The sequence below is a fragment of the Lepus europaeus genome, chromosome 1 (genome assembly GCF_033115175.1).
Source record: "Lepus europaeus isolate LE1 chromosome 1, mLepTim1.pri, whole genome shotgun sequence".
In the NCBI taxonomy this organism is placed as follows: domain Eukaryota; kingdom Metazoa; phylum Chordata; class Mammalia; order Lagomorpha; family Leporidae; genus Lepus; species Lepus europaeus.
This window is the reverse complement of record NC_084827.1, coordinates 72404377-72425330: the sequence shown is the minus strand read 5'-3', so window position 1 is coordinate 72425330 and position 20954 is coordinate 72404377. Positions and strand designations below refer to the sequence as shown.

The window sequence follows — 20954 nt, the reverse complement described above, 5'->3', positions numbered from 1 at the left end:
GTTTACCTTTACCATTTAGACTCAACTAATGGTTATAAACAATCGCCAAAGAAACTTGCACTGATTAACTACTGAGAATTTTGGGAGACACCTTGTTAGTTTGCTGTAAAAATAATGATGGGAATAGGCCGTTTAGGCTAGCAGTTAAGACGCCCTATCATGGTACCTGGCTTTGATACTAAGCTGCAGTTCCTGACTCCAACTTCCGACTAATGCAGACCATGGGAGGCAACAGTAATGGCTCAAGAAACTGAGTTTCAGCCTCTCATGCGGAAGACCTGGATTGAGTTTCCCACTTTTGGCTTTTGCCCTGGTCCCACTCCAACATCAACCATGTAGGCATTTACAGAGTAAATCAATGGATGAGGGTGTTCTCTGACTCTCTGGCTCCCAAATAAATATAATGATGGAAATAATAACTCCTCCTATCTTTAAAATAGGGAAGGAAACTGTGTGTTCTCTTTGACAGTTTGATTTTTTAAGGAAGCTTAGAACTATACTCAAGACTCCCTCTGGTGGAAAACATATTTCATTTCAGAGTATCATTCATCAGATTAAAGGGGTTTTGTGAGAATGTCTTAATACAAGAATAATCATTTGGACAATTTTTCATATGCACACCTATTTGTATGGTACGGATACACAAAAGCTGTCCCAGAAGAATAGTCATTAAGAGAAACTAAAAATCCTCTAGTTATCCATTAGTAGTATTTATAACATATTTACCAGAATATTTAATAATCTAGAGAAACCATGATACATTTAAATTACCCAAAACTATAAAAGGTGTGAAAAACTTATGAGAGCTAAAACTGTACATATAGCTGATTGAATGACTTTGTGACTATTCAACTAAAAACCCTATTGTTTAAACTGAATAAAAGTAAAATTTATAAAGGTAGGGAGTGGACATATAGTTTAGTAGTTAAGATGTCCCCAACCCCCATCAGAATAGCTGGGCTCCATTCCTGCACCTTGCTCCTGACTCCAGTTTCCTGCCAATTCAGACCCTAGTAGAGAGCAATGATGGCTCAAATAATTGGATTCACCACTCAGAAGGGAAACCTGGGTCATGTTCCAGATTACTGGCTTCATCCCTGGCCCTGTCCCAGCCATTGCAGGCATTCGGGGAGTAAACTATCAGATGGGAGCTCTCTCTGTCTCTGACACTCTTAGCCTCTTAAATAAATAAAAACTTTAAAAATGCATAGAAGTAGATAATAAAGCCCTAGATGATCTCTAAAAGCAAAGCTTATGCTCAACAATGCAGTTATTTATGTCTTGGCTCATAAAACTTCTACTTTGATTACCAATAACCTATGAAGATAATTAAAAAATAATAAAGTCAGAAAAAAGGAAAATTGCTGAAGTAAACAAAAACTATTCTCTGATCCCTGAATAATCTTAATATAAATCTGAATCCATTAGAGATGCTTCCTATTGCATCAAATGCTTCTAGAATAAAATAGCTATTTTATGTCAAGTATAATAATGTTAATAAATGCTAAAAATTCAAAAACTAAATGTAAATATGATTGGCTAATAAAAGCAAAAATGACCCATGAAGGTAGGAGATTTTTCTTCCTGAGTCTCTGGATACACTCTGGAACTTTTTCCAGTATCTCCCTACCCTCAATCCCCCACCAAAGGCCCAGTCTGTTCATTTAACTGGTTGCCCATTCTAGAGGTTAAGACAGTCCAGAAAGACTGACTGGTTATTTTTTCTAATCAATTACATTTACATATATTTCCCCTTGTCTTCTCTCTTTTTTTTAATCTTAAAATACTTGATTAAACAAACTATAAAATCATGTAATAAAACTAGGTCTTCTATAACATTGAGCTTAAAAAATTCCCTAAAATTAGCCTTTATTTTCAGCCAAAGCCTGTTTTTAAGTCAGTATGGTATTAGAATCTTGTAATATACAGTGCTTCCCCAGTTTAATAGAATAATTTTGTTTGATATTCAGGATTATTATCCTGAGATAAGGAAGGACCTGGATGTTATTAAAATCTCTAAAAGTCTAATGAGGGAGGCAGGTGTTGTGGCACAGTGGGTTATGCAGCCACCTGGGATCCTCGTATCTCATACTGGAGTGCCTGATTCAAATCTCAGCTATCCTGCACTTAAAATATATATATGTGTATATATATATACATATATAATAAATCTTTTTTAAAAATGAATAAATAATATTTATTTACTTAAATGGCAGAGAAGACAGAAATCTTTTTGCTGGTCCAGTCTCTAAATGGTTGGAATGGGCAGGACTAGGCCAGGCCCAAGAAGCCAGAATTCAATTAGGTCCTCTCCATTGGTAGCAAGGGCCCAACTGATCTTCCAACGCCTTCCCAGGTGCATAGCAGGATGCTGGAAGGAAAGCAGTGTATCCTGGACTCAAACCAGCACTCTAGTATGTGATGTCAAGTAGTGACTTAATCTCACAATGCTGGCCTCTACTCTGCACTTTTTTAAAAAAAGATTTATTTATTTGAAAAGCAAAGTTACAGGGCAGGAGAGAGGTTGCTTCCATCCTCAGTTTCACTCCCCAAATAGCTGCAACAGCAGGGGTTGAGCCAGGAGCTTCATCTGGGTCTCACACATGGATGCAGGGAATTGATCACTTGGGCCATCTTCTTCTGCTTTCCCAGGTGCAGCAGCAGAGAGCTGTATCAGAAGTTGAGCAGCCGGTACTTGAACTGGCACCCATATGGGATACTGGCATTACAAGTAGCAGCTTAACCCACTGTGCCACAATGCCAGCCCCTCCTCTGTACTTTTGATCCTGCTTCCTGCTAACACACCTAGGAGGCAGAAAATGTGGCTCAAATACTTGGGTTCCTGCCACCCATGTGGGAAACCCAAATGGAGTTCCTGGCTTTGGCCTGGCCCAGCCCTGGCTGTTTGGGAATTTGGGGAGTGAATCAACCAGTGGTACCTGGGTTTGACACTGAGCTCCAGCTCCTGACTCCAATTTCTTGCTAATGCAGACCATGTGAGGCAACAGTAATGGCTCAAGAAATGGAGTTCCAGCCACCCATGTGGAAGTCCTGGATTGAGTTTCTCATTCTGGCTTCAGCCCTGGTCCCACTCCAACATCAGCCACAGAGGCATTTACGGAGTGAATCAGTGGATGGGAGCGTCCTCTCATTCTCTCTCTGGCTCCCAAATGAATAAATTAAATAAATATAATGATGGAAATAGTAACTCCTCCTATTTTTAAGGTAGAAAAGGAAAACTGTGTGTGTTCTATTTGACAGTTTGTTTTTTTAAGGAAGCTTGCAATTATACCCAAGAGAAGATCCTTCTCTGTCTTTCCCTCTCTGTTACTCTGCTTTCAAATAAATAAATCTTTTTAGAAAAATAATTTGATGATAAATAATTTCAGTGTTATGTATACTTTATAATACATATTCATATTCTTTGAAAATGCATGGTATATGAGACTTAATTGAGAAGAGCTCCATTCTTCACTCATGACAAATAAGTAAGAATTTACTGAACCATAAAACAAAAAGTTAAATGTAAGCACAAAACATTTTAAAAATACATATACTATATTATCATTGAGAGTATTTTGCCTTTATCCTAAAAAACTACACAAAGGCCTAAAAAATAGCTACAAAATCTGATTATTACTTGTATACATTTGTATACCTTTGGACTTTCAAGTATTTCCTGCTTTAACTTACATTAAACCAGCACACACACACATACACACAACACTTTTGTTACTTAGCACAGAGATTTGAAGCTTCAAAACACTATACTTCATGATAAATGCACTCCACTTTCCAACAGTAGGCAGTTTGGCCTGGCCCAGCCCTGGCTGTTTGGGAATTTGGGGAGTGAATCAACCAGTGGTACCTGGGTTTGACACTGAGCTCCAGCTCCTGACTCCAATTTCTTGCTAATGCAGACCATGTGAGGCAACAGTAATGGCTCTACCAACCCTAGGGGCACTGATGAAACTCCTCCCTTCCAAACAGCTGGCAGAGGCCTTGGTTTTTCTTTTCTGTGATGTTATCATTGCCAATGTTTATCACAAGAGTCCCCATGTCCAGACCAGGACTTCACAGATGAGGGAAGGAACACGTCCTCTACTAATTCCAGACAGAGATGAACATTCACTGAGAAACAAAATTATTCATGTGCTGCTCATATCTATAGTAGTATTAGCACAGTGTTAAGGAACCTCTGAAGTTTATCTTAGAAATCAAAATGCTACTACTTTATCATAAAATGTATCCCCTATTCTGTTCTAACACAAGAACATTTAGACCAAAATAAGCTCAAAAACTGGAAAACTATATATAAAAATATTGCTGTTAAAATTTAGGGAAACATGAAAAGTTTAAAAGCCAGGAAATAATGCATTTCTTTGATAATTTTTATAATTCTATGTACATCAAGCACTTTGGGAGAAAATGCATCAAGTTTTATTCATATTCATATCCTTTATAATTTAGTCATATTCCTTAGCTTTTTTTAAAACCATATACTTAAAATATCTAGTAAGTAGTTTGCCTTACCTTTTGCATACACATGTCAGCTATAATGGACAGAGGTATTGTAAGGCTTAGTGCAAGTGTGCCTATCAATGATGAGGTAAGAAAGCAGCCCCTAAAAAAAAATTATACATTTCTACATTAAAAAAATAAAAGAACAAAAAAAGCACTGAATAAAGACATTTTATCCTAAATACATGCTGAGAGACCAGGAGCAAAATTAAAGCTTATGATGAGCTGAGACATAAAAAATTAGATTCTCAAAGTTTATATTAAAAATGCAAATACATAGGTATAAAAATTTTAAATACTTTATGCTGTTTTTAAGATTTACTTACAGATTTTTTCAACTTCACATGAATAGTTCATTACTTTTTTTTACAAAACTGTCAAACAGAGCTCTTAGAGTTTTATGATATATAGCTAATGAAGAAAATAGTATTATTAAAATTGGATAATATTTCACACAGAGACTTTAAGAAAGTGATAAGCCAACATGTGACTCTGTCATCAAAGCAAAAACCTCACCCTCATGAAAACCAATAATGTTTTATTCTTTTGATTTTCCTAAGCATAAAAAAGAACTGAATATTTTAAAAGAATATTTCTTTGCTTTCTATTTTTCTAGCAATTGTCCAAACAGCTAATTTTTTTCCACTTGAACTATCAATAATGGTGTCAAATTTTGAAATATTAATTTGCATGTAATTTTGTGTAGTTGAAGGAAAATACTGCATGATATATATAGAGATAAACCATTTATACAGACTTACAATTTGGATCTACAAGAAAATGCATTCTAAGATAAAAGCATAATATATATTATTAGGGCCAAAAACTCATGAAAGTTATAGGCAAGTAAAGCTCTAGTTCAGTATATATTAGAATTAGCAATGCTGCTCTGCAAAAAGAGGTCATCTCCTTATAAAATGTCACTCAAGTATCCAACATAGGCTTGACAACTGGATTTTACTGACAAAGAAAGGAGAGCTCCAGTAGTGGTTCCAACCACTCATGGGCTGGTTCAGGGATCAAGTAAATTTTTTTCCCTCAAATATAGGATATGTTCTTGGATATTTATAATGTAAAGTACTAAAATCAAAAGTCTGAGAGCGTATTAAAACCTTTCTTGACTTAACCCAGCTTTTTTCTTTTTAGCTTATGGCTGACCCCTTCTATTACCTATAAATATTTCAGGTTAAAAAAGTTAAGCATCTAAAATGAATATAATAAAAGAAGGAAAGTGAATGAATAATAGATTCAGATATTAAAGAGCTTTAGATCAGCAAAGAAAAATATAAATTAGTATAATGTTGAAGTAAATCTTTAAGTATTATACAAAAGGGAATAAGCATGCTGGATAGTAAGAAAAGTGGCTACTCCCTTAACTGGGCAGGGTGAGAGAACAGTGTTATGACTTCATGGAAAACAGGATCTCTGCTGTAGTGTTTGGCAAGGGATAGCCAGTCACTGGTTTCAGTTGATATGTAATGCAATTCATTTAGGAGTTTATGAACAATTTGAATTTCTTTTTAAGTTTCTATTATATGGAAACAGGATTAAGTATAAAGCTCTGTATTTAAAAAAGTTTCTTAAACTCCATACGTGATATTATGTTCTAATTATTTTAAACATGTTCCATATTATAATATCTAAGAGTATTTTAACACTTCATATTAGTCATATCTTGCTTACTCATATCAAAGGTCGTGAAAATAGTATTATAACCAAAAATGCCTAGGAACCACCAGATATTCTAAAGACTTTTATGTAAGTAACATCCCATAGATTTTTCACTTAGAATTAGTTAATTCATACATGTATACACAGCTCATAAATTTAGAAGTCTATTAGAAAAGGATTACATTCATTTGCATAATACTCTACTTTCTATAACACTTTTACAAATTTAAGAACATTTTGATTTATTCATTCATTCATTCAACAAGTATTTATTGAGCTCCTTCTGTGTATGAACTACTACTCTATGCAATGGGCACACAAAACTTACAAAAAAAGTTCCTACTCTAATGTATTCACTTTTAAGAATTTATGGGTGAACTCGTGTGTGTGTGTGTGTGTGTGTTGGGGGGGCCATTAGAAGACAGAAAAATAGTACTTAAACTATCCAAAAGTCAATAAATGGATAATAAATCACAGGAGAATAAATAGCATACCACAACCACAGGAACTCTGAGAGAACTGTTCCAATAAGGCCATTAATAATAATGCACATCAATACTACTTTATTTGGAAACTCAAAGTCCTCAAATCCGGTGTAATGAAGTAAAAAGAAACCAGGCCACAAGAGCAGCAGATTAAATAAACCTACAAAACCTAAACAGAAATAGAAGAAACAGACAAATTAAAATTGGGATTTATTTCAATTTTCCAAACTTGAAAGTCTATAATTAAAAAACATTAGATTTGCACAAAGAGTTTCAACAGCTTTCCTTAACTGGAACTTCTGCTGGTTTGGTTTGTCTTGAAGTCAGTCCTATGATTAGCAAGCTCCACACTTGGAAAAAGTTGTTATCAGGCAAGTGGTGATTACCACTCTCTGAGGTTCAACTACCCTCTTTATGTGGGGAGCAACTTCTGTGGAACAACTACTTCAAGGAATTCAAAGAGAAGAGTTACTAAGTTTATGTACTAACAATATGTCTTAGAACTTAAAAAACTGGTATGTGTTTGTTTATTCAAACTAAATTCATTGTGAGGAATGAGAAGGCTTGCTTTCATGTTTAAAGCATCTGTGCTAGGAACAACAGTGGAAGATTCCAAAGAAGATCCAATTTTTAGTTCCTGCCTGTCCAACATTCAAAAGCTAGTTGGTGATTACACATACAAGGATAACTCAACCAGTTCACAGGAAAATGTAAATAAAAGATATTTTATTTTGGTGGAAAATATTATAATCTCATGAACAATTTTTTTTCATAATATGTATTTTTCACAAACTTTTTAAAGACTCTTGGTATATACAAATAGCTATTCAATGTACAATCTAAATGCAGACTGGCTGCTAAAACAGGAAGGCTATACGTGTAGTGCTAAAAGTCTGCTCTACAGTCTGACCATCCTGAGTTCCAATTCCCAGTCTGCCATTCACTAGAAGTTGAAGCCTTATACAACATACAGAATCTCTTTTAAACCTTAGTTTTCCAATCTATAATAGTTAATTAGATTTCTGGGAAGCTGGAAGAAACACATAAAATATAGCACAGTACCTGGCAAACGGTAAGTGCTTAATAAAGTTAGCTGTCATTATTATAGAAATTAAGTTTATATATGACTAACATACTTATGAATGTAAAGACTGCAAAAATAATTATAATTTTATAGTAATTTGATTTTGCATTTCATTTTGTTTAACAGGTCTCCTATGAGAACCATGAGGTTAACTATAGAGGTTCCTTCAAAGAAAATTAAATGATAGTAGACATATATTTTATACTTCCTACATCACCTAAATAACCAGTTAGTATTTAGGGTAGCTAGTTAAATATTCTTAACAAGGCTTAACACCATTGTCTATCTGCTCTCAAAACTCACGGCCACCCTCACTCTCTGAGGAACCATCTTTGAAGAACAAAACAAGACTGCCTTTCCCAGAAGTTCCCACTGTTAGTGACTGGGGATGCACACACTGGTCCTCCTGGCCCTCATGGCTGTGAGGAGTGACTAGTCATGTGACCTGTTCTACTTCACATCTGCTATAATTAGGTCAAACCTCAAATGTACTTGGGACTACAGTTCTTTCCCTTTCTCTGTTCTGCTTCCCTTACTCCCTAAACAGCTTTTCCTTCAACTCGTCCACCACCAATAAACCACCCACACCAAAACCTTATCTCATATCTTGCTTTAAGAAATCCAACTTAAGACAAAAAAACAAAAAAACTAAATGACACATAGACATAAGGGACTCATGGCCTAAAATGTTTACATAACATCAAAAAGTTTTCTAATTATGACAACAAAAACTGCCATTATTAAGAATTAAATCTGGGATTGGCATTTTTGCACAGCAGGTGCGTGTGACAACACCTGTGACACTGGCATCTCACACTGAAATGCTGGTTCCAGTCCCAGTCACTCTGCTTACAAACCAGCTCCTTTGTAATGCACCTAGGAAGGCAGTGGAGGATGGTTCAAGTATTTGCCCTGACACCCCTGTGGGAGACATAAATGGAGTTCCGGGCTCCTAGCTTCAGACTGACCCAGCCCTGGCTATTGCAGCCATTTGGATTTGGGAGGTGAAACAGTAGATGGAAGATTCTCTTTCTCTCTTTCTTTCTTTCTCTCTCTCTCTTTCTCCTCCCTCCCTCCTTCCCTCTCCTTTTCAAATAAATAATTATTAATAAGTAAAATTATTAAAAAATAAAAAGAATGTGGGGCACTGGATTCTATCCCAGTTGCCCCTCTTCCAGGCCAGCTCTCTGCTATGGCCCGGGAAGGCAGTGGAGGATGGCCCAAGTCCTTGGGCCCTGCACCCGCATGGGAGACCAGGAGAAGCGCCTGGCTCCTGGCTTCAGATCAGCACGATGCGGAGGCCGCAGCGGCCATTGGAGGGTGAACCAATGGCAAAAAGGAAGACCTTTCTCTCTGTCTCTCTCTGTCTCTCTCTCTCACTATCCACTCTGCCTGTCAAAAATAAATAAATAAATAAAAAGAATGAAATCTATTCACAGGCCCCTGAACTATGAATATGAAACCCCACATAAATTAATACCTTTTGGACCTAGAAACAACCAACCAAATCACATCACTACCCCTCAGCTCTTGCAGAATCTGGTGCTACATATCTTCCCATTCTTCCCCAAAGTGAACATTCTGGTACAATCACACTCCCTTGTCTGAACTCCCACATTCCAATCCTAACTTCTCCAAATCCTATCTATTCTAAAGCCCAAGACAAACTGATAATTGGTTCACCTCACATCACATATGAAAAGGACTACTAGGAATAACATGTCAGTGTGCACTCACTCTAGTTAGAGTAACTTCAGCAGTTTTTCTTGCAGGCTGCCAATTATTTAAAAAAAAAAAAAAACAGGTGGGGTTGATCTATGGCATGGTGGGTTAAGCTGCCACTTGGATTGCCAGAAACCCATATCAAAGTGCCAGTTTAAGTCCTGACTGCTCTGCCTCTGATCCAATTTCCTACTAGTATGCCTGGGAAGACAGCAGAAGAAGGCCCAAATACTTGGACTCCTGTCACCCATGGCAAGACCTGGATAGAGTTCCTGCTCCTGGCTTCAGCCTGTTTTGGTCATTTGTGGAGGATACCAGTGGATGGAAGGTCTCTCTCCCATTGTGGCTCTGCTTTTCAAGTAAGTAAGTAAGTATATCAATTAATCAATCTTTTTTTTAAGTGCCATTGACTCAACCATTTACCCATAATTCTCATTTTACTGAATTCCAGATGAATTTTTTATGATTCTAAAATAAGATATCATAAAAATTATCATTCTTGAAGGGTTCCAAGACAGCAGAATATTGACAGGATGGTCCGAATCATGTGGGGGGAAATTAATATTTAAAATGGGGAGAAAATACATGCCTGTGATAAAACCGTGGGAAAATTGCAATGGGAAACCCAGCGAGAACAGCAGAGATGGTCTGGGTCTGCACTGAAAGAACAAATAGGGGGGAAACAAAGAAAAAACAGCAGACGCTTGGACCTGGAGAGGAGACCACTGGCCCTGGAAGACCAGGGGTATCTGTGGCTATGAGGAGAAGGGTGGTTCACACAAACAGAGGTGAACACACTCCTCCATCCAGATAACCAGAAGAGAGCTACAAAGCCCAACAAGGGCCTTACCTTGGATACTTGCTCCACCCTAGAATACTGAACAGAGCACCCAGACCATATCCAGCACACACTTCTTGGTACTCACTAAAAGTGCAGATATCCCACTAAACCACAAAGATACAAACCAAAAATAAAAGCAACCAGACAAAAAAACCTATACAAATGCCAAACAACAAAGGCAGAAACTTAAATAAGAATAAGGAAGACACTAGGAGCCCCCAAAGGAACACTACAACACCTCAATAGTAGAAAGTAAAGACAAAGATAAAGAGATTGAGGATACACCAGAAACAGAATTCAGAAAATTAATCAACAGATTACTTAGAAGCAAACAGAAGCAAATTCAAGAATTAAATGATGGGGCTGGCGCTGTGGCACAGTGGGTTAATGCCCTGGCCTGAAGTACCGGCATCCCATATGGGCGCTGGTTCTAGTCCTGGCTGTTCCTCTCCAATCGAGCTCTCTGCTGTGGTCTGGGAAAGCAGTGCAAGATGGCCCAAGTCCTTGGGCCCTTGCACCCATGAGGAAGACCTGGAACAAGCACCTGGCTCCTGGCTTCAAATTAGCACAGCTCCAGCTATTGTGGCCAATTGGAAAGTGAACCAGCAGATAGAAGGATGGAAAACTTTCTCTCTCTCTCTCTCTCTCTCTCTCTCTCTCTCTCTCTCTCTCTTTCTCTGCCTCTCCTCTCTCTGTGTAACTCTGACTTCCAAGTAAATAAGTAAATATTAAAAAAAAACTAAATGAAAAATTTTCCCATGAAAATGAGCTTTTAAAGAGAAATCAAGGGCCGGCGCCGCGGCTCAATAGGCTAATCCTCCGCCTTGCGGTGCTGGCACACCGGGTTCTAGTCCAGGTCGGGATGCCAGTTCTGTCCCGGTTGCCCCTCTTCCAGGCCAGCTCTCTGCTGAGGCCTGGGAGTGCAGTGGAGGATGGCCCAAGTCCTTGGGCCCTGCACCTGCATGGGAGACCAGGAGAAGCACCTGGCTCCTGGCTTCGGATCACCGTGATACGCCAGCCGCAGCGCACCAGCAGCAGCGGCCATTGGAGGGTGAACCAACAGCAAAAGGAAGACCTTTCTCTCTGTCTCTCTCTCTCACTGTCCACTCTGCCTGTCCAAAAAAAAAAAAAAAAAAAAAAAAAAAGAGAGAGAGAGAGAGAGAGAGAAATCAAATGAAATACTAGAAATGAAGAATTCAATAAATAAAATAAAAATGCAGTGGAAAGTCTTACAACAGAGTACATGAGATAGGAGAAAGATATCAGAACTAGAAAACAAATTTCTAGAAATTTCAGTCATATTAAAAAAAAGAAGAAGAAATTAGAAAACTAAAAAAACACTGTGGGAGATCTACAAAATACTATCAAACAACCCAACATATGGGTCCTAGGAATTCCTGATGGCGTGGAGAGACATAAAGGATTATAAGGCCTTTTCAGTGAAATAATAACAGAAAATTCCTCCAATTTGGAGAAAGAAAGGACCACCCAATTACAGGAAGCACACATAACTCCCAAAAGACACAGTAAGAAAAGAGCTTCACCATGACATACTGTAGTAAAACTCTCCATGGTAAAACATAGATTCTAAAATGTACATAAGAAAACGCTAAATCACATTCAGAGGAACCCTAATTAGACTCACAGTGGACTTCTCATCAGAAACTCTACAGGCAAGGAGAAAATTCCAAGTCTTAAGAGATAAAAATGTCAACCCAGAATACTGTGCCCTGTAAGCTCTTATTTATGAATGAGGATGAAATAAAGATCTTTCATAACAAACAGAAATTGAAAGAATTCATAACTACTTGGCCAGCCCTACAAAAGATGCTCAAGGATGTGCTACACACAGAAACAGGAACATCACTATGAAAGAAGGTGAAAGAAAATCTCCCAGTAAAAGTAAAAAGGAAAGCCAAAGTAAAAAATTAGGACTATTAATGGAAATATAGCAGGGCAAAATCATTACTTAACGAAAGTCACCCTGAATATAAATGGTCTCAACTCTATAGTTAAAAGACATTCTGGCTGAATGGATTAAAAACTAAACCCATCTATTTGCTGCCTACAAGAAACACATCTCACAACAAAAATGCATGCAGACTGAAAGTAAAAGCATAGAAAAAGATAAACCCATGCTAATAGAAACTAAAAAAGAGCTGGTGTAGCCATTCTAATATCAGAGAAAATAGACTTAATACAAAAACTGTTAAAAGAGACAAAGAAGTGCACTATATTATGATTAAGGAATCAATAAAACAGGAAGATATGATTATTATAAATATATATGCACCTAATTACAGGGCATCTGGCTATTTAAAAGAAATGTTAAGGGATGTAAAGGGAAATATAGACTAAAATATGATAGTAATGGGGAACTTCAATACCCCACTTTCAGCAATGGACAGATCAACCAGACAGAAAATCAACAAGGAAACAGTAGAGTTAATTGACACTATAGACCAAATGGACCTCACAGATATCTACAGAGCTCTCCCATCCTACAGCCATAGAATACACATTCTTCTCACCAGGACACGGAACGTTTTCAAGGATTGACCACATGCTAGGTCATAAAGCAAGTCTCAGCAAATTCAAAAAAGATCAAAATCATACCAAGCATATTCTCTGAAAACAATGAAATGAAGTTGGTAATCGATAACTCAGGAATCCCCAAAATATATGCAAACACATGGAGACTGAACAACATGCTCCTGAATGAACAGTGGGTCACCGAAAAAATCAAAAGAGAAATCAAAAAATTTCTGGAAACAAATGAAAATGACAATACAACATATCAAAACTTACAGGATACAGCAAAGCAGTGTTAAGAGGAAAATTTATAGCAGTTGGAGCCTACATCAAAAAATTGGAAAGGCACCAAATAAACAAACTATCAATGCATCTCAAGGACCTAGAAAAACAACAGTAAGCCAAAACCAAAACTAGGAGAAAAGAAATAATTAAAATTAGAGAAGAAATCAACAAAATTGAAACCAATACAATAATACAAACAGCAAACAAAGAGTTGGTTTTTCAAAAAAATAGACAAAATTGACACACCATTGGCCCAAGTAACCAAAAAAAGAAGACCCAAATTAATAAAATCAGAAATGAAGAAGTAAATGTAAAAATAGATACCACATAAATAAAAAGAAACACCAGCAATTACTACAAAGAGCAGTATACCAACAAAACGGGATGCCTAGAAGAAACTGATAGACTTGTGTATACATATGACCTACTGAAATCCATCAATTTGATACATCACATTAAAAAACTGAAGAACAAAATCCATATGATTATCTCAATAGACGCAGAGAAAGCATTTGACAAAATACAACACCCTTTCATGATGAGAACTTTAAGCAAATTGTGAATAGAAGGAACACTTCTTAACACAATTAAGGCAATTTATGTCAAACCCATGACCAGCTTCTTACTGAATAGGGAAAAGTTGGAAGCAATCTCACAGATCTGGAACCAGAAAAAGGTGCCCACTCTTTCCACTGCTTTTCAGTATAGTCCTAGAAGTTTTAGCCAGAGCCATTAGACGAGAAAAAGAAATGAAAGGCATACAAATAAGGAAGGAGGAAGTCAAACTATCCTTATTTTCAGATGACATGATTCTATAGATAGGGGATCCAAAAGACTCTACTAAGAGACTATTGGAACTCATAAAAGAGTTTGTAAATGTAGCAGAAAATAAAATCAACATATAAAAATCAATAGTCTTTGTATTTGCAGACAATGCCACAGCTGTGAAAGAGCTTCTAAGATCAATACCTTTCATAATAGGTACCAAAAAAATCAAATATTTTAGTATAAATTTAACCAAGGATGTCAAAGATCTCTATGGTAAGAATTACAAAACATTAAAGAGAGAAATAGGAGAAGATGCAAAAAAAATGGAAAAATCTTCCATGGTCATGGATTAGAAGAATCAATATCATCAAAATGCCCATACTATCGAAAGCAATTTACAAATTCAATGCGATACCAATCAAAACACCAAAGAAATTTTTCTCGGATATAAAAAAATGATGTTGAAATTCATATGGAAACACAGGAAACCCTGAATGGCTAAAGCAATCTTATACAACAAAAACAAAGCTTGAGGCATCACAATGCCAGATTTCAAGACATACCTCAGGGCAATTATAATCAAAACAGCCTAGTACTGGTACAAGAACAGATAGATAGAGCAATGGAACAGAATAGAAACTCCAGAAATCAATCCATGCATCTACAACAAACTTATCTTCAACAAAGGAGCTAAAATCAATCCCTCAAGCATGGCCAGTCTCTTTAACAAATGGTGCTAGGAAAACTGGATCACCACATGCAGAAGGATGAAGCAAGACCTTTACCTGACACCTTCCACCAAAATCCATTCAAAATGGACTAAAGATCTAAACCAACAACCCAAGACAATCAAATTATTAGAGAACATTTGGGAAACCCTACAAGACATTGGCATAGACAAAGAATTCTCAGAAAAGATCCCAGAGGCACAGGCCATCAAAACCAAAATTGACAAATGGGATTACATTAAACTGAGAAGCTTCTGCACTATGAAAGAAACAATCAGCAAAGTGAAGAGAAAACTGATGGAATGGGAGAAAATATTTGCAAACTATACAACTGATAAAGGATTAATACCCAGAAAATATAAAGAGATTAAAAAACTCAACAACAACAAAACAAACAATCCAGTTAAGAAATGGGCAAAGAACTGAAACAGACATTTTTCAAAAGAGGAAATCCAAATGGCCAACAGACACATGAGAAAATGCTCAGGATTGCTAGCTGTCAGAGAACTGCAAATCAAAACCACAATAAGGTTTCACCTCACCCCGATAGAATGACTTTCATACAGAAATCAACAAACAACAAATGTTGGTGAGAATGTGGGGGAAAAGGCACCCTAATCCACTGCTGGTGGGAATGCAAACTGGTAAAGCCACTATGGAAGATAGTGTGGAGATACCTAAGAGGTCTGAACATAGAACTACCATATGAGGCTGGCGCCACGGCTCAATAGGCTAATCCTCCACCTTGAGGCACCAGCACACCGGGTTCTAGTCCCAGTCGGGACGCTGGATTCTATCCCGGTTGCCCCTCTTCCAGGCCAGCTCTCTGCTGAGGCCTGGGAGTGCAGTGGAGGATGGCCCAAGTCCTTTGGCCCTGCATCCCATGGGAGACCAGGAGAAGCACCTGGCTCCTGCCTTTGGATCAGCGTGGTGTGCCGGCCCCTGCACACCAGCCGCGGTGGCCAATGGAGGGTGAACCAACGGCAAAAGGAAGACCTTTCTCTCTGTCTCTCTCTCTCACTGTCCACTCTGCCTGTGAAAAAAAAAAAAAAAAAGAGGATGGGGATGGGGGTGTGGATTGGAGGGCAGGCATGGTGGGAAGAATTACAAAGATCCTAAAGTTTTAATTGTGAAATTATGACTTGCAATCATAATTGCAACGCAGTACAGTCCTACATACTTTCCTATGGACTTATTCTAAGGGTACAGCTTAACAACTTGCCAAAGGACCCCAAAATCCCTTAAGCTGGCTGATAAAAATAGCAGCTTAAGTGTTATAAATATTAAATTGGTAGGAACAAGTGCTAAAGTGACCATATAAATAGGATCAAGTAAAATGATCATATAAATAGGACTAAATGTTTGGAAACAATAATAGAATTAGAAAGGAATGAAGGCTCCAACATGGGAAGCAATCCATACAGCCAACTCATAGAATGACAATCACTTTAAGTAGCACTCTGATCTCAGAATCAGCCCTTAAATCATTCTGGTCTGGCTAGAAAGCTCAGAGGGAGCATTTCAGGCATGGAAAGCCAAAACACGCCAGCAAAAAATGTCCTACATAAAGGACCCCTTTGGGTAAGACCCCAGTGGAAAGAAGTGGCCACAAAGAAAGATGTACTTTTCTGTGAAGGGAGGAGAGAACTTCTGCTTATGGCTTTGTCAAGCTAGTGGATCCAAAAGGCTTCTATAGCCAAGAAAGCTTATGTCAAGAGCCTTGGGTGATCACTGATGTCACACATAAGAGTGTTATTTGTTAAATAAACAAGAGTCATTGTACACTAACTTTCCATGGAGGACCTCTGTCCCCAAAGAGTTGTACCATGAGACTTAATAGTAAAATTTGTTTTCAAGAATCACTTTCTTTTATTGTATTAAATTGAGAATATTATTATGTCTCATAAGTTATAGCTATGTCTAAAAGCTCACAAAAGATGTATCATCCTTGGGTTCTTCTTTAAAGACAATCAAGTTTCTAAAAGGAAAGAAGGGGGAGGAAGGAAGGGAAACGATGCAAATTCAACTTTGAGAAGAAATAACATAGAACAGCCCTTTGTCTAGACTGTTGAGTAACAGTTTTCTTAGTTTTTTTTATTCCATTCTTTTGTTTGTTTGTTTGTTTTTACTTTTTCTTTTTTGGACTAAAAAGGAGAGGGAGGAGGAAGGGGGTGTAAAGAGTGAATGGGAGGGTGGGTATGGTGGAAGAATTACTATGTTCCTAATGTTGTATTTATGAGATACATACAAATAAAAAACAAAAAAATATTCTTTTAAAAAATACTTATTTGAAAGAATAAGATGGGGAGACATACACACACACACACACACACACATGAGAGAAAGAGACAGAAGAAAGAGATTTCTTCCATTCACTGGTTTAGTCTCCAAATGGTTGCAACAGCCAGGTCTGGGCCATACTGAAGTCAGGAGCTAGAAACTCCATCTGGGTCTCCCATATGAATGGCTGGGGCCCAAGTACTTGGGCCATCATCTGCTACTTTTCAGGTGCATTAGCAGGAAGCCAAGACTTGAAACAACACTCCAATGTGCAATGCTCACACCACAGGTGGCAGTTTGGGGCTGGCATTGTGGCACAGTGGATTAAGCCACCACTTGCAGTGCCAGGATCCCATTTGGGAGGCTAGCTCCTCCACTTTGGATCCATCTCCCTGCTAACGTACCTAGAAAAGCAGCAGGGGATGGACCAAGTGCTAAGGGCCCTGCCCCCACATAGGAGACCTGGAAAAAGCTCCTAGTTCCTAGCTTCCATCTGGCTCAGTCCTGGCTGTCTCAGACATTTGGGGAGTAAATCAGTGGATGGAAGATCTCTCTCTCTCTCTCTCTCTCTCTCTCTCTCTCTCTCTCTCATTTTCTCTCTCTGTGTCTCTCTATCTCCTTCTCTCTAACTCTGCCTTTCAAATAAATAAGTAAATCTTTAAAAAAATAAACATAAAAACAAGTGGCAATTTAACCTATTGCACCACAACACCAGCCCTAATCTTCATTTTTAATATATATTTCTATAATGGTATACTTAAAAGGAACGTAAGCAGTCATTTAGACCTGTAACTTTTCAAATGTTTTATGGCTGTAAATATTTAGGTGCAGCTATTTAAACTATTTTTAGTTGAAAAACCTTTTTTACAAACTAAATCATAACAGAAAAAGCCCAACCAGTAAGGCTGTTCCAGAGGAAGCAGCAAAAAAAAAAAAAAAAAAAAAAAAAATCAAGAACCAGACTCCCATGTGCAACTCCATCTCTTCCCAGCCCAAATTCTTTCTATTCCCTAGGAAGGAGTTTGGATGAGTTTAGAAGCACTTATGTAGTCTAGTATCTTCCATTTTTCATATGAATATAAGTCAAAAGAAGTTATAATAGCCAAATTCCAGGTCTCCTAACTTCCTGACAGTTGCACTCTGAACTCTCATTGCCAGGCTTCTTTCTCTAATTATATTCAGCCAACTTTTGGTGAATATCTTGTCATTGTGTGTTCTTTAGCAATACTACAAATCGCACAAATTCTTTTTTTAATTGATTTTAGACAAAGGAAAATTTATAAATCATATTAGGTATTTTATTTACCAAAATGTAAGAATTGGTGCCAGAAACTACAACTGGGTAATTTGAGAATCTATGTTGAAAAAATGTGAATTCTTAGGATAAAATGCAAATGGAAAGCCTTTAACTATACCACCATTTTTAATGAAAATATATACACAAACTGGAATAATTTTCTACATATTATTTTGGGGCAATTCCCCAAACCTATATTTCCAACAATTCTAATGGCAAAATGTAAAATATATAGTGAGTAAACTCTCACATGGAATAATTCTGTCCTATCAGTGAGGAAATATTTGAATCCTAGGCTGAAAACACTAATGCAAAAAAGGCTTTAGGAGTAAGTTTCTCCACCTCATACTGAGGGGAATGGACACTCCCTCAGAGGTGTACAACTCCATAATCCTTAAAAGGTTTTAAGCATTCTTATGGAGGGGGGAAAGGCTTTCTTCTTCTACCCAAAATTAAAAACTGAACTCTAAGTAAATCATTTGAATAGCCTCAAATTAAATATATTCTTACCAAAGAACATTGGAATATCCAACTTGTCTTCTCTGTCTACTTTTCTCTTAATCATAACTATATAGACAGCATAGAGCATGGCTCCAACAAGAGACCAAATAGAACCTGTAAAAATCAACATAAGGATTTAAAGCATTTATTTATTAACTCATTCAACATATACTTATTCACAATTTAGTATCAGACACTACTTCAAGAAATGAGCATATTCAATATTTTAATCAATTACTCAAAAGATAACTATTGTTTTACTATTTTTAGACCTTATTTGAAAAAAAGCAAAGGGAAAGCCTATTAACAAATCTCTTGGGCTAGTGTTGGGGCACAGCAGGTTAAGTTGCCCACTGCAATAATGGCATCCCCTGTTGGAAGGCTGGTTCAAGTCCAAGCTGCCCCATTTCTGATCCATCTCCCTGCTAACACAGCTAGGAAAGTAGAGAATCATGGGAAAAGTGCTTGGGCCTCTGCTACTCATATGGAAGATCTGGATGGAGTTCCAGGCTCCTGGCTTTGGCCTGGTCCAGCTTCTGTTGTTGCAGTATCTGGATGGAAGATCTTTCCCTCTCCCTTGCTCCCTGTCTCTTCCTCTGTCAACTCTGCCTTTCAAATAAATAAAAATAAATCTTTTTTCTTTTGACAGGCAGAGTGGACAGGGAGAGAGAGAGACAGAGAGAAAGGTCTTCCTTTTTCCGTTGGTTCACCCTCTAATGGCTGCTGCGGATGGCACACCGCGCTGACCCGAAGCCGGGAGCCAGGTGCTTCTCCTGGTCTCCCTTGCGAGCGCAGGGTCCAAGGACTTGGGCCATACTCCACTGCACTCCCGGGCCACAGCAGAGAGCTGGACTGGAAGAGGAGCAACTGGGACAGAATCCGGCGCCCTGACCGGGACTAGAACCTGGTGTGCCGGCACCGCAGGAGGAGGATTAGCCTAGTCAGCCATGGCGCCAGCCAAAAACAAATCTTTAAAAACAAACATCTCACACACATAACAAATAGATGAAGTACTTTAATGGGAAATGGTATTTCAAGTATGAAATTATTTTGTTATAAAAAAGGTTTGTTCATAATGTATGTAAGATGTGTATTATGAAAAACTATGCATGGATTTCAAAACAATTTTTGCACCAAAACAAACTCACACTTTTAACTCCATTTTCCACAAGTTTTATGAAATATCTTTGTATCTATATATATTATTTTATATATAAGGTGCTACAAAAAGTTCACATAAAATTTGCATTATCTTTTAATTCTACTTTTGACAAACTTTATAAAGAGTGACACAAAGCTGCTCTAGGTAAGAAAGACATAAGGCAATTTAAGGCACTGCTCGCTGAGCAGTAACTAAAAATAACATAGAAAGCACTGGTTTATTCAATACATTTCAAATACCCAGATAAAGTATCCAAGGGAAACCATTTAAGTTAGGTTCCGATCATCTTGGTTTTACTAAATCTAAGCATGGGATAAAAAATTATTTATCATAGTTAGAACTGTTTCAGACAAGAATCAAGAATGCATGACAAAATTAGTGGGTAAAAGTTTGATAGGAACAGGATATTTGTCTAGTCTCAAAGTATCTCTCCACACCATGCTTATTATCTACAAAGAAAAACACAGTAACTTTATTCTGGAACAATCTGGCAGAAAACACCTTGGAATTAACATCACTAGTCCCAGGTCAAATCAACGTCATGTGCCTTCTGGTACAATGCACTGATTAGATAAGGAAACACATTCTTAGCATAAGTGAACAACTTCAATTTAATCATGAGGAAATCAGTCAAAACTCAAATTGAGGGGCATTCTGCAAACAAGTAGGCTGTATCCTTCAAAAGTGTCAAGGTCATAAAAGACAAAAACAGAACAGGTAGGAACAGTTACAGATTAAAGGAAACAAAAGATACATAACAATTAAATGCAACAAATGATCCTGGTCCAGAAAAAGAACCTTAGTAGAAATAACAGCGAAATTTGTAAAGGTCTATAGACCAGGTACTACAATTTTAATCAATGCTAATTCCTGATATTTGTAACTGTGGTTATATAAATTATTAACAACTAGAAAAATGCGGATGAAGGTTATATGAGAATTCCATAAAGCATTTTTTAATTGTTTTTCACATTAATTCCAAGGAGAAGCTTTTTTAAAAAAAATGCTGTTAGTTCCCATGCTCTGTATTAGCACACATGTGCACAAATGATGATATACACAAACTTCCTAGCATAC

General features: G+C 37.4%; 1 protein-coding gene across 1 annotated transcript in view; it reads right to left on the bottom strand.

Annotated features, from left to right (window-relative positions):
* SLC35F5 (solute carrier family 35 member F5) overlaps positions 1-20954 on the bottom strand; it is a 46927-nt gene that overhangs the window by 6617 nt on the left and 19356 nt on the right. The window contains 3 exon segments of the mRNA XM_062185661.1: positions 4534-4624; positions 6687-6846; positions 18725-18829. Of these exon segments, the coding sequence (XP_062041645.1) occupies positions 4534-4624; positions 6687-6846; positions 18725-18829 (356 nt within the window).